Consider the following 13,801-nt stretch of genomic DNA (forward strand, 5'->3'; position numbering starts at 1 on the left):
ATATAGTTTTTGTCTTGGTGGCAAAGATACCCATTTGCCCACCATTCTTCCCTGCCAGTCTTGTCTGCTATTTGGTCCTTGGTGAGGCTGAAGCTATGGAAAACTTTTAACAAAGAAGCTCAGAGGAGTTTTTCCAACAGCTACAGGAGGAAGAGAGGACTGGTTACCATCTAGAACCCTAGTATGATTCTCCAGCAATAAGCCTCATGCTCCCATAGGTGCAAAAAGTGATAATGAGAAGAATGGGAAATATGAAGATAGCTAACGTGAGGAAAGGAGTTGGGTGAGTGGGTATGGGGAACATATTTCTGTGCTGGCTCAGCTGGAGATAAGGGAAAATCATCTAACCTAGCAAATGCACTGATTAAGAAGGAGATGGGGGGGGGGGAGTGCCTGATAGGAAACTTCTTAAGGTGAGAGAAGTACGTGTGCTGTGAAAGATGAAAGGTATGAACGGAAGGGAACCAATATGCAAAGACAGACCTGAAGACAAACCTTTGGCTCTTTCCCCCTTCTCTTCCCCCCCCTCCAATTCTTATTTCCCATGGGAAAAAAAGCAGATGTCGGGCTTGTATTTCAGCAGAAAACAAAGGCCACATATAAAAAAAGAGCACCTTCTGTGCCCTACTTCCTTGGTTAGTCCATATGAAAAATTTCCAAAAGCCAAAGCCACCTTCAGACCAGGCAGTCAGCTCCAAATAAGACTGAAACAAAGCTCCAGAAGTTCTGTCCCAGTAGGATTAGGGCAGCTGCATTTAGCTCTCCTCTTCCCATCCCTACCCACCCTCACCTTTTGTAGCTGCTAAGGCAGTTTCCAAATGACCCAGCAGCACACTTGACAGCCCTGGGCACCAAGCTCTCCCTCCCAAGTCTTCAGTCAAGCTGTAGGCAAAGCAATCCTCCCATTTTCTGTTTTCACAAAGCTTCAAGCAAGAGAGTCTGAACATGGCTGCAGAGAACCTTCGAGGTCCTATTCTCTTTTCTCCATTCCCCCCTGGTCATTTTAGCAAGATTCCATACACCAAGAGGGGTTTTCTCCAAGGTTACTGATTGTAGAAACCCAGAGGGTTTCCCATGAATGCATCCATGAGTACTTCTTTGTGGTTCTCACCTCTGGGAAGGACAGATCGAGGTATCCCGGCAGAGCAGCACCCAAACCAAACCAACTAACAACCAAAAACCAACCAACAACAAAAACTAATCGAACCCCAAACCAACAACCACCAAAACCCTCTAAACCCGGATTCCAAATGGCACCAGAACCCAGATAAAATCCATCCTCTTCCCATTTCACGTTTTCTCTATGAAGGTTGTCTGAGCATGGGAAGTAAGACCAGAAACCAGACCAAACCAAACCAAACAAACCAAGGTAAGAAACAAAAATAAACATGCTCTATACAGAATTAAAAGACCCCAACACGAAATGAAATTTACAGCCTGGTTGATTGTCAGCAAACACAATATATTTACTGTTTTAGCATTTGCTCACAGTGCAAATGGTACGACATTACACCATTTCAATATTTCGGCTTTTAAAAATGCTGTTTGCATTAACTATATCATATTGGCATTACAATGTGACAAAGGAGCAAATGAAATGCTGGTGAAGAATTTCACCTTTTCACAATATCAAGCATACTTTTGGTTACCTTAGTATAAGGTACTATAAATCCAAGAAATAAAAACATCCACAAAATATATTACATCTGGTTTGTCTTTTTTCTAAGTACTCAACTTTATACAAAAGTCTTTCAAAAAATATCATTCCCCTTAGGTTTTCCTGTTTAAAACCTGATTTTGTTTTGTTCCTCTCAGTTCACATAAGTTAAGAGTGCATTTTCTAGTTGTTTTGTTTTTACATGCAGACATAAAAACCTGGATAGCACAACCTTTTGGCAACAAAGTTTTTTTTTCTCTTAGTTTAGCTTAAATGTCTGAGCACAGTTTTATTAAAACAAAAGAAAACTCAGAGCTGTCATGCAGTGACATGCATATACCAGAAGGAGCAAGAAAAAAAAATATTAAGGGATATCTGATTCCTCCTTCTAGCTTTGAAGTGACCAAAAATTTTGGTTTTGTTTTTGTTTTTAATAATTATCACATTATAAAAAGTATTCAGCAAAATACTGTCTCTGCAAAGAAAGATTTTACCCTTCAGCTGAAAAAAATGTGGGCCTTTCCCAGACCTTTTCTCTCCTCTTAGAAATTAGGAAAAGGTAAAAACTCCCCTGAAATTTCACAGCCCTTTGCCTTTCCATTTCCTTCTGTCTCAAGTCCTTTAGTATTATTTTATCCACCACCGAAAAGGTGCTTTTTTTCTTCTTAAAGAAAAAAGAGAGGTGGGAAATGCATAAAGTGACTTTAAAAGCAGACCCACGCTGTAAACTCCAGACCTATACACCCTCTCTCAGCAGCTTCCTAACCACAGGAGAAATAAATCTAATAGGTACATTCAATCAGACCTGTGCTGAAAGCTGCTGGGGAGAGAACTTCCCCTCTATTTCCACTTCAAATGAGCCACCATAACACATTCAGAGCTGCTTTGGGGTTAGGTTCGGGGGTCAAGTTAGGGCAAGAAGAGAGAGTTGTGGGAGGGGAGAGAATAGAGAGGTTAAGGTTTGGGTATGGGAAGATCATCCAGTAATAGAGGTCAATGCAAAAATCCCCATCTTCCTTTGAGGAAAGTTTGGATATAAACACACACATATACATACTAGTTATGTATATATATCATATATATGTATATATAATCTCCTCCACAGTTAGCATTTCTTCCAAAAATAAAACATTTAAAGCTGTATATTTAAAGATTATCCACGTGCACTGCACCAGATAACCAAGTACCGTAGAGATATTATCCGGCTAAGGGAATACTCTGTGTGTGTTTTCACACATACACACATATATTTAAGTTCAATTTGTTGTACCTTTTTTTTTTTGTATGTGTGATGACTAGGACAAAAAAAAAGGGGCCATCTCTCTCTTCTGTGAGGAGAGGTGGAATATGTGACTTTTCACTGTATGTGAGAAACAAAAATACAACCGCACTCGGGGCAGAGAGAAGGGGGTTGCTAGGCCAGCTAAAGTTGGAAGTTGGGTGGGCCTTGCTCTTTCTGGAAAAGGGTGGTTTGAGAGAAGTGGAAAGTGGGGGTGGGATGGGAAAATGGTGAGAGGGGTGAGGAAGAAAAGGAAGAAAAGCAGAACAGGATGAAAAGTCAGTTTAAAAAAAAAGAAAGGAAAAGGAGGAGAGAAAAATATATGGAAAGAATGAAAAGAGGAAATAAAGAAAAAAAGCAGGCTCAGTTATGGCTGCCCCCTTCTCCAGGCAGGTGAGAGTAAGCGCCCTGAGGGCCATGGAGGGAAGAGGTTAAAGACCCAGGGACCAAAGGAGACCCCAAGGCGGCGGCATCCGAGGCATTTCGCTAAGAAAGATTTCTCATCAGACGAAATAAAGCCCACCTCGTCCCGCCCCGCGGGCCGACCCCCAATGCCAGCTATCTGCCCTGGCTCTCCTCCAAAAAGCCTGGGGACTGGGTGTGGGAAGGGGAGTTTTTTTTTTGAGGGGAGGATGGTAAAACAGCCCAGTTGAGAGCTCAGTCACAAACATACATACATCTCACACACACACACACACACACACACACACACACACGCACGCAGGCGCGCACACGGCGGGCAGCAAGCACTGCGCTTTGGTGCGCTCCTCATCTCCCCCCCTCCCACCCCCGTCTCCAAGATGGGGGGCGGGGGAGGTGGAGACGGAGGGCGGTGGGGTGTGCAAGGGTCGGACTAAGCTCCTCACCCCACCCACAAGTCTTCGTAAGGTCCCTGGTGAGTCCCACCTGCCCCCTGTGGATCAAGGCGATCCGAGTTGAACAAAGCGGGCTAGACGCCACCTTTCCACACCCCCCTACCCAGTGAAGGGCGGCGGCGAGGGGGAGGGTTCCCCCATCTGGACCCCGACTCCTAGGCTAGTGCCGAGGGGGTGGGTAGGAAGCATCATAGGGGAGTTGGGGGCCGTGCGTCCAGGGAGAGGCCAGGGCGCGGCCCCTGCTCCTCCGCGGCGGGGTGCCCCATTACTTTCAAGGCAGCAACTGGGAGGCACTGGAGGGGAAAAGTGGGGTCTGGAGCCGGAGCCAGGTCCTCAGGCGCAGGTGGGTGACGACGGGAGCCAGAGATACAGGGGGCGCCGAGGAGGCGGAGGCCGCTCCCCCCTTCTCTGCCTTCTTCTCCTTCTGTTTGAGGTGGATTTTGGCGTGGCGCTTGCGCTCGTCGCTGCGCGCGAACTTGCGCCCGCAGAACTCGCAGGCAAAGGGCTTCTCGCCCGTGTGAGTGCGGATGTGGGTGGTGAGGTGGTCGCTGCGGCTGAAACTGCGCATGCAGATCCTACACTGGAAGGGCTTGTGGCCAGTGTGGATACGCAGGTGCCGGGTCAGCTCGTCTGAGCGGCTGAAGCGGCGGTCGCAACCCTCGGCCGGACACGCGTGGGGTCGTTCGTGGAGCGGGGTCTTGCTGGGTCGGTTGGGGTACTTGCGGGGCCGGATGGGCTTGAGAGTGAGCGGCGGTTGGGGCAAGCTGCCGAAGCCGGGGTGAATCTGTTTGTCCTTGAAAGCCTTGATGGTCTCCAGGGGGGTGATGGGGGGCGGGTTGACCCGGATGGGATCCATGCTCTGGAAGGGCTTGTGCTCCGTGACGGATCCCATCTCGTTGGGGTGGTGGTACAGGTTGTAGTCGGGGATCATGGGGAAAAGGTTACTGTCCAAACCGGGCTTGGCGGACTGGTAATCCTGGGGGGAATAGGCGAGCCCGGGGTTGCCCTGAGGGTCATGGAAAGACACGGGCTCAGAATAGAGGTCGCTGCAGTTGGAGTAAGGGGGGCAACGCCGGGTACATGGGTTCCACCTCGCCCTGCGGCTGCACCATGCTGGCGGTAGAGGTCTGTGTACTGAGCGCCCCGGTGGCCGGGGGCACCCCTAGGATGCCGGCGCTCATGAGGCTGATGATGTTGTCCTGACACCAGTTGGAAGGGGAGTCGAAGGCGAACTTCCCCAAGTAGGTCACCGTCTTGTTGCCCGGAGCGGGCTGGAAGGAGCCGGAGTAAGAGAGTTCCTGGTTGGGCTTCTCGTTCGCCAGACCGATGTCCATCACATTCTCTGTGGAGAGGGGGGAGGGAGAGAGGGGAGGGGTGAGTGAACCCGAGCGCCAGCGCCGCGCAAAGCGGGCCCAGGGGCCCAGACCCGTGCCCAGGTGCCGAGAGAGGGTGGGGTGCCAAGGAGAGCGAGCGAGCTAATGGGGCAAGAAGCAACGCGCGCCCTGGCGCGAACCGGGCGGTGCCGATCTACCGGGCGCAACCTGGGATACAGCAAAATACGTACTATGGCTCGGGGTGTGGAGTATATGCAACACACACACATACACGCGTATAACACACTCGCGCACACAGTCGCGCATAACGCGCACACACATGCAGGTTTATTGTTTCCCCCCGAGGAGGGGCAGGCAGGTAGCTAGCTGTAGCTACAGGTAGATTCAGAAGCGGAGCGCAGTGGTCTCTCTCCTTCAACCCCGACAAACTCAGCCGATTCTCTCAAATCCTTACCCCTGCGAGACCCCTCCCTTATGCCCTAGGATCGGTGGGAAAGAGGCAAGCAGCAACCCCCAGTACTATTGGATGCTTTGTCCCTAAAGCAAAAAGGGGGACACCGTGGGTATAGAGGGACACTGAGTGCCGAGAGCTAGCTCCCCTTACTGTTCCTTCTCCCCCGCCCCCACTCCTCCTTGGGGCCTGGAGAGGCTCCGGGCTCTCAGTGGAGGGGGTGGGGTGGGAAACGAGAACGAGCTGGGGAGAAAGGATGAGGGCAACTTGGCCAGCATTTCCCCTTCGGGAGCAGTCATCCCTCCTCTACCTCCCTTGTCCCCTTCAGGGTCCCCATGCACCCGATCGGTCGGTCCCTAACCCCGCCACCCCCAACCCCCACCCCGGCCGTACCCACACCCAGTTTCTCTCCGGTAAATGCCCTGGAAAGGCAGCGTCGCAGTGCCTCTCCCTACCGCGGGGACTCATCGCACATGGCTCCATTCCCGGAGGGAGGGCGGAAGGGCCGATCTTATACAGAAAAAGGCAAGACCCCCCTACATGCACCCGTAGAAAGAGGAAGGGGGAGATCGCCACGCCTAGCGTTGAGCCTGAAGATCGGGCCACCTGCATGGGGAGAGAGCTGTGGAGCCACTAGCACCTACCTCCCATCAGCGGCTGCACCCACCCGGGATAACCGGAGCCTTTACCGCGGCGTCTCCAAAGGAGCCTCCCCGCAGCCCGGGAGGCGGGAGGGGTGGGTGGGAAAAGCAACTCGCCCCCCGGAAAATTCCCAGCGCGCCCCCCTCCCTCCATCCCTCCCTCTCCTCCTCTCCCCCTTCTTCCTTCCTTCCTCCTTACCTGTAGCCATCTGGTTGTAATGAGCCACCGCGTCGCTGCTGCCGGAGAAGAGGTTGAGAGAGCTGGGGATCTCCTCGGGGTACAGATTGTCAGGCAGTTGGTTTAGCAAACTGCTCATGGTCACCGGCAGCTTCTCGGCGAGTTTGCCGGTCATAGCACTCCCGAGCTGCCGCCGCCACCGCCACCGCCGCCGATCGCTCTTAGCACAGCTCCCCGGGAAGCGGCATCCGAGAGGCGATCCGTGGTGCGGGGGAAAAGCATGCGAGAGGGAAAGTTCGGGGGGGAGGGGGGAGGGAAAGGGGGAGGGGGGCGGGCTGAGGGAGGAGAGCCCTTTTTTTGGGGTGTGGGTGGAAGAAGGGGGAGGGGGGAAAGGGGGTGCAGCCCTCTGTGCGCCCTTGGGCGCTGTGGTGTGAGGCTAGGCGCTGTGTGGGGTGGGGTTGGGGGGTGTGTGCCGTGGGTGGGGGGGCGGGAAGGGGGGCCCTGGCTTGCAGGTGTTGGAGGCTGCCCCTTTACTGATCTCACACACACACACGCGTGCCTGCTTTCCTGGGACCCCCCCACACACTCCACCAGCGCCGCCACCGCCACCGCCACCGCCACCGCCGCCGCCGCCGCCAGCACCAGCAGCCACACAGCTTCTTAGCAAGCTCACTGCTGCCCAAATGCTCCCAGCCAGGGAACTCCACCAGCCTATTTATCCGAGCCCCGGGAAAGCTCCGTGACGTAGCTGCCCATATATGGACAGACAAAGCCCTGCCGAAGGGGCTCGACGTCACAATGGAAGCTCCTCACAATGGAACATTAGAAAGCAGGAAGCCGCTGCAGCCAGTGTTGCAGCGCTCTCATCGCTCGCGGTTCCAGTTAGCTGGAAAAAGAAAAGAAAGAAATAAAGAAAGAGAGAGAATGGAGAGAAGGAGAGAAGGGAGGAAGAGAAGGCGGAGGAAGAAGGAGGGGAAAAGAGAGAATAGTAGATAGACTAAGGGAGAGGGGGGAATGGGAGAAGAAAGAATTGTAGGGGAGAGGAAAGCAAGGCCCATGTTTCCATTTTTCATTATTGTATCTACGTAGTGTCCTTGCACATAGTAGGTGCTTAATAAGTGTGTTGAATTTGATTGGGTGCAGGGGAGCGGAGTAGAAGGGAAAGGGGGAAGGGGGAGGTGAAGAGGAGAGAAAGGAAGAGAAGACAGAAAAGGGGGGAACAGGAGGGGAGATGGGGGGGAAGAAGAGGAAGGAGAGAGAAGAGGAGAGAAAAGAGGAGGGGAGAAGAGAAGTGGAAAGGGGAAGGGAGAAAGAAGAGAGTCGGTCTTTGAAGTTGCCCAAATCCTGGGACAAAGTGCGAAACCTTTTCTTTGGAGAGCCAGGGTTGGGTTGTAGGATGGGCCCCATTAGAGAAGGGGAGGGGAAGGTTAAGCAGAGAGGAGGGGAGAAGTAAAGGCGCTTCATATTTGAAAAAGCTGGAGCCACGTGTGTGTGCTCGTGTGTTCCGGCGCAAGCGCTCCCAGACCTTGGTGTTATTTCAGGTCGGTGACGGGAGGGTGGGTTTATTGGGATTGGGGGTCAGTAGGGGGTTAGAGTTTCTCTGAAGAGCTTTAAAAAATTGCAACCGAGGAAGAAACCCCGCAGTAAATAGGCGCTGATCTCTCTTTAAAGACCAGGGGAAAAAGCTTCTGAGCCCCTGTAGCACTCTCCCCCTCCCCCGACCCCGCCCACTTGGTGTGTCCTCAGTCTCTCCAGAAGTAACAGAGGTGACTTGGGGGGCGGGGAGTCCGTTTGCAGCGACAAAGCCCGACAGGTATCTTCCATCCAGAATTCTAGGAACTTCCTTAATTAACTATTATCTCAACACTGTTCCCTCATCTCCTGAGCCCCAATTTATGTACTCCCAGGCGCATTGGGTTACAAGGGGGGAGATGCGCTCTTTGCCTAGGACTCGGAGAGGCTGCTGGTTCTGTGCAAGGGTCGAAGAGGGTAGAAAGGTGAAGTCGGGTTGGAGTCGAGGGGCGGAGCATCAAATTGTCAGTAAGATATAGATAACCTCTCCGCCGACCCCCACCCCCACCACCCAGCAACTGCCTCTAGGTAAAGAAAACCGATGAAAGCACCTTGCAAGGTAGGCAAGGGATGCCTCTGAATTTGGCACCTCCCGAAAGCAACAGGACTCCCTCGACACCTCCACCTTGCCCCCCACCCCCAACCCGCAACCAGTTAATCTGGGGGACTGGGGGAGAAGGGAGAATTGCTTTGGCTTCCCGGGGCCTTCATCAGGGTTGTTGTTTGTGTGGTCTTCCGAAGCCACTCAGCAGTGGGTGGGGGGTCTGGGTGCCAAAAGAAATCTCCGGAGGTCTTAGCTGCAGTCACGGCGGGTCGTGGGGACTGCAGATACCTCCCCGGGAGCCTGCTGTCCCAACACGCTATGGGGCCACTTGGTGTGAGGTAGGCGTATGAACGACCCCGGTTTCTTTCCGTGGGAGGATTCCCTCTTAAGCGGTTCTGGGGGCTGGGAGAGTCCCGTAACCCCCGAGGGCGCAGGGGGGAGGCTTGGAGAAGGGCACGGATTTCTCCCGGCAGTGGGGGTGGGAAAACGAGAGAATCCCCGGGTCCCCTCTGCGCAGGGCCTGGAGTCGGGGACAAGTGAGTGGGAGGAACTCCCAAGCCTCACATTTTGAGAGGGCGGATGGATGCCAGCAGCCTCTTCCTCTCTTCCCTCCTCCGCTTTGGGGACAGACTAGGGTTGGCACAGCCAGCCTTTCCCTCTCCGAGGACATCTACTGTCCTGGGAAGGTGCAGGGATTCCCACCTCCCCCTCCTCCCCACCCCACTCTTCTCGCACCCCTTCTAAAAAAAGCAGATTTCCCGAGGCTCCCCCGTTCCCACCCCGAGGGAGCGGGGCGCAGCGGCCCAGGGAGCAGGCCCGAAAAGGGCCTCGCCGCAGCTCCTGCGCCCCCGGGGGCTGCGCTGTCCCAGCTGAGCCCCTGGCCGTGGGCGTGCGAGGTGTGTAAATGTGTGTGTGTTTGCGCGGCGCGCGTGGGGACGGGGGGAGGAGGCCCGGGCGGCTGCAAGGAGGGTCGCGGGGCGGCGGGCCAAACGGGGAAGCTCCATAGAAGGAAAGGATCCGGTGACGCGGCGGTCGCGCCCCTTCTCGGGCTCGATTTGGCTGCCAATTCCGGTCTCTGAATTTGCATATTTTGGCTACAAGTGGAAAAGGGAAGAGAGCGGAACCCGCAGCCTTTAAAGGAACCGCATAGCCGGTCGCGTCACCCAAGGAGGCGGTCTGAAGGGCGGGAAGAGTTAGCCCAGGCTCTTAGCCTCTGGGTGGAGAGGAAGGCCAGGACGGGGGTGGGGGGGGGTGGGGGTGGGGGTGGGGGGGTCACGGTTAGGGAGGAAGAGGAGGAGGAGGAGGAATGGCAGCCGCCAGCTGCGCCCTCCCTTTGCACCCTAACCAGTCCTTGGGGGCGCGGTGACTTCGGAAGCGGAGCCTCCCACGAGGGGCTGGGTCTGGACCGGACGGCTCGCAGGGATGCCCCCTCTCTCCCCCGGAGGAGGGAGGGAGGAAGTGGGAGGGCTCCGGCCACCCTGAGCCGGGATGGGAGAAGCCTGCAATCCGACCCTCCCCCCAGCGCCCTCCACGCTCCCACTTTCCTGTCCCAGGACCCATACTCCGGGAGTACACAACTACAAAAAGTCCGACTGGCGAGAGCCAGCTGCTGCTTCCTTCCGTGCAGAATGCCCTTGGCCTCTTCAGAAAATATCTGGGTAGCCGGGCTATTCTAGGTTTGCTCCCCAGACGTACCGAGTTTTTGAGGAAGAGGGAAAGGGATGGGGTCAAACAAGGTGCGGGGTGGGGGTGGGGGGATATTCCCCTTCTCCCATTAGCGCAGACTGGTTCATGGGGATCTTCAGTTAAATTCCCTTCATATACCTGTTGAGTGCCTACTATGTGTTTAGTATTGTGCTGGTATCTGGAAGAAGGATGTGAGTCTTCTTTCGAGGAGTTAATTAAAATCTTTGGGGGGGTTTGAGATGAGACACCTTATAAAAACAATTAGACATTCACTGAAAAAAAATCACTTTCAGGCGGTATTGAGTGCTGAGAGATGTACTTGGCACGGATGGGGGAGGGGCGAAGATACAAAGTTGGATAAAATACTCTACCTTTGACTTCCTGGATAAGACAATCCCATCTCCCCGCCCTCACCATGACTATAACAAAGTAACTAGTTGAGGTGCTCTTCCATCTGAAGTGTTGTATTAGAGCCAAGGGGACCAAAGCCCGTGAGAAGAATGCTGGGACTTTTTAAGGATTAGCAGAAATGTAACAGTTGTCTACCTATATCATGAAACAACTAGGGAATAAAATGAAGCCCTCACCACACCCCTACCCCTACCCCTACCCCCAAGTGCTATATTAAACATTGATCCTTCTGAAATACCCCTTTGGATGCAGTGAGGAGGATCTGAAAAGGAGTGCTGCTTTCAGCATGGTGCAATATAATGGAAATGACCTTAGCTGTGGTCTTGGGTTCAAATGCTGCCTCTGCGATTTTATGCAATTCGCTTTTAACTTAAAAATTCCCATTTTTCTGTGGGCCTCAGTTTTCTTTTCTTTTTTTTTAATAAATTAAAGGATCTAGGTTAGATGAGTTCTTAACTTGGGGTTCGTGGACTCCTGTTGATAGAATTCATGAGGTCGGTGAACTTGGATGGCAAAAACAAATTATGTTTTTATACTCATTAACTCTAATTGAAATTTAACATCTCCTTCAGCTACTTAAAAATGTGATTTTGGAAAGAGATCCCAGAAGCTGCACCAAATTGTCAGAGGAGCCCGTCACACCCCTGGATTCCATTAAAGTCCTTTCCAAACTTTATGGTCCTTTGATTCAATGATTATAGGTTCACAGGCTGCCCCTTCCCTCCTAGGCTTCTGTAGAGGCGCTGTAGATAGTTTGGTGAAGAGTTTTCAAATCCAAGACTCTTACCACCCGATGTCTGGTCTAGGCGTGGTCTGCCGAGAAGGTCATTCCCACTGCTCATGCCTCTCCCTCCCCAAGGACATCAGGGAAGAGCATAAACTCAGGGGAGAGAGAGGGGCACACCTGTGTAAGTGATAGAGGCTGCTCCTGTAGACCCTGGCAACTCAGTTTTCTCTGGTGCCAAGTCCTGAGTTCCCCATGGGAAAATGCTGCTCATACCCTCTCTTCAGTGGAGGAGCCCAGGATGTTTTGGTTTCATTGGCAGACCCAGGTGAGATTGCTAAGGGCCTAATTACCTGAGCTTGAAGTCCTGAAACATGTAGCAGAGCAAGTAGGCACTGGCTCAGAGTGTCCTCACCCTGGGAGATGGTGAAAGGCAAGCCCAGCCCCTTTGGTACCAGGTGCCAAGAGAACCCAATCCCTGGCTCCTCTCTCTCTCTCTCTCTCTCTCTCTCTCTCTCTCTCTCTCTCTCTCTCTCTCTCTCTCTCTCTCTCTCTCTCTCTCTCTCTCCTTCCCTCCCTCCCTCCCTCCCTTCCTCCCTCCCTCCCTTTCTCTCCCCTCCCCCCCTCAGGATGTCACCCAGTCCCCCTAGCTATACCTTCGAGGTGGCATGGATGGATGGATATGAGCTCAGGGAACCCAGGAGCTAGTGACTTGTTTTCCTTGGTGAATTCAAGGCAGGTCCCTGAATAAGGGCTTGGGACAACAATGCTCCAGATCCCCAAATGCACAGAAAGCATCTTGCCTCCAGCCTTTCCTGGAAGAGGGTTTGATAGGGGATGGTATGACAGTATCTTCTTTCTGGATTGCCTTACTCTTCCTCTCTCTACTCACTCACTACCTTCTCCTTTCCTCAAGGTGTCCAGCAGAGTCAGGGGGTACCTCCTCCTGCCCATGAAATTGTTCAGACAAATTTCTTCACTCTGAAGTGTTAAAGACTTAACTTGGCTTTTCAACAGGGGATTTGCATTTTAAAAGAGTACCACCGAGAAGAGAGCAATGCTTTACCAGAAAGGATGAAGCTTGCAGTGGTAGAATGTGAGGCCTAGTCATAGACTGGGGTAGTTTTTTGCGGACCGGGGTGAGGAGCTTTCTATGCCCTTTATATTACAGCCACCTGTATCCTTTATGTATAAACTGGTCTTGTGTAGGAGGGCATCATGGTTGAGAGACCATCCCTAAAATCTGTGTTTTCGTTTTCCTCAGTTTCCCAGATAATCCCCAGTGCCCTGAGGGGGACTGAAAGTTTGCTAGTAGGCCTATTCTCAGTACTAATTCTTGGTGATGTCTCATTAACAAACTAAGAGGCTATGATGAATTGGGAGAGAGACAGAGACAGTGCTTGGTGCAGTACAACACTGGATTTGGAGTCAGGGGACCTTGGTTCGAACTCTGACAGTCCTCTCACTACTTGTATGAACTTGAGTAAGTCAAGATCTCTCCAGTTCAGTTTCTTCATCTGTCAAATGAGGGGATTGGACTAAATGATCTTGAAGGTCCCTTCCAGCTCCAAATCTGTGGTATCATGATGTGTAATGGTTCCTGGGGTTAATATTTATCAAGCACCTACAGCCTGTTTTTCTTGGTGAGTTGGACGGAGATTCAGGTGATTCCTGTCCTCAGAGGGCCAGGTTGACACCCTAATCTAAGAGAAAGAGTGAAAAGATGGTGTAAGAAGACAAGATGAAGGAGGTAAGAGAATGAACAAAACTGTAGGGAAATGAAGGGGGATCTTCGTCACTGTTGTTAATATCACAGATACCACCATCACAGTAATAATAATAATAATAATAATATAATAATAATAACTTGCATTTACTTTAAAGCTTGCAGAATATCTCCCATGTATCATGTCTCATTTGAGCCTCATGATAATCCTTCAAAGGTGGTGCTGCTAACCTATATCCACAATCACCCATTAACTCTGCCATTATAATAATCACAATAAAAATACAAAGCCACATTCATAGAGCCTTTTCAAGGCTTACAGAACATTTTCCTTATCGTAATACTTTGAGGTAGGTAGTCTGTCACTTTTCCTATTTTACAGATGAAGAAACTGAGGTTGAGACTATTGAAATGATTTTTGCGCATCAAGATTCAGACTTCAGTCTTCTGACCCCAAGATGAATATCCATCCCTACCCCATCCCCTACCAATATCTGGCATTTGCCATGTGGAGTACACTAAGTTGCTTACTGAGGGTATAAGGACGTGTAAAGAGATGCCTAACAGTATGAGGTTGGAGGTGTTGCCCACTTCCTTTGCCCACTGACCAGACTGAACCATTTGCTGGTTCTTTCTTTGTCTCTTCTTGCCTTCTTCTGTCTCCATGTATTTGTGCATACTATCACCAGTTCTCAGAATGGACATCCTCGCCATCTTCACTTA

The 13,801-nt window shown here is 51.9% G+C and overlaps 1 protein-coding gene across 1 annotated transcript; it reads right to left on the bottom strand.

The window, feature by feature from the left end:
* Window positions 1-1,441: 1,441 nt before the first annotated feature.
* EGR3 (early growth response 3) lies at window positions 1,442-7,056 on the bottom strand. The gene is given in 3 exon segments (XM_020975768.2): window positions 1,442-4,877; window positions 4,879-5,153; window positions 6,437-7,056. Coding segments are annotated over 3 exon segments (1,224 nt in total). The 5' UTR covers window positions 6,591-7,056; the 3' UTR covers window positions 1,442-4,082.
* Between the last annotated feature and the right edge of the window lie 6,745 nt (window positions 7,057-13,801).

This window comes from Phascolarctos cinereus, unplaced genomic scaffold (genome assembly GCF_003287225.1).
Source record: "Phascolarctos cinereus isolate Bilbo 61053 unplaced genomic scaffold, phaCin_HiC Scaffold_2;HRSCAF=192, whole genome shotgun sequence".
Classification (NCBI taxonomy): domain Eukaryota; kingdom Metazoa; phylum Chordata; class Mammalia; order Diprotodontia; family Phascolarctidae; genus Phascolarctos; species Phascolarctos cinereus.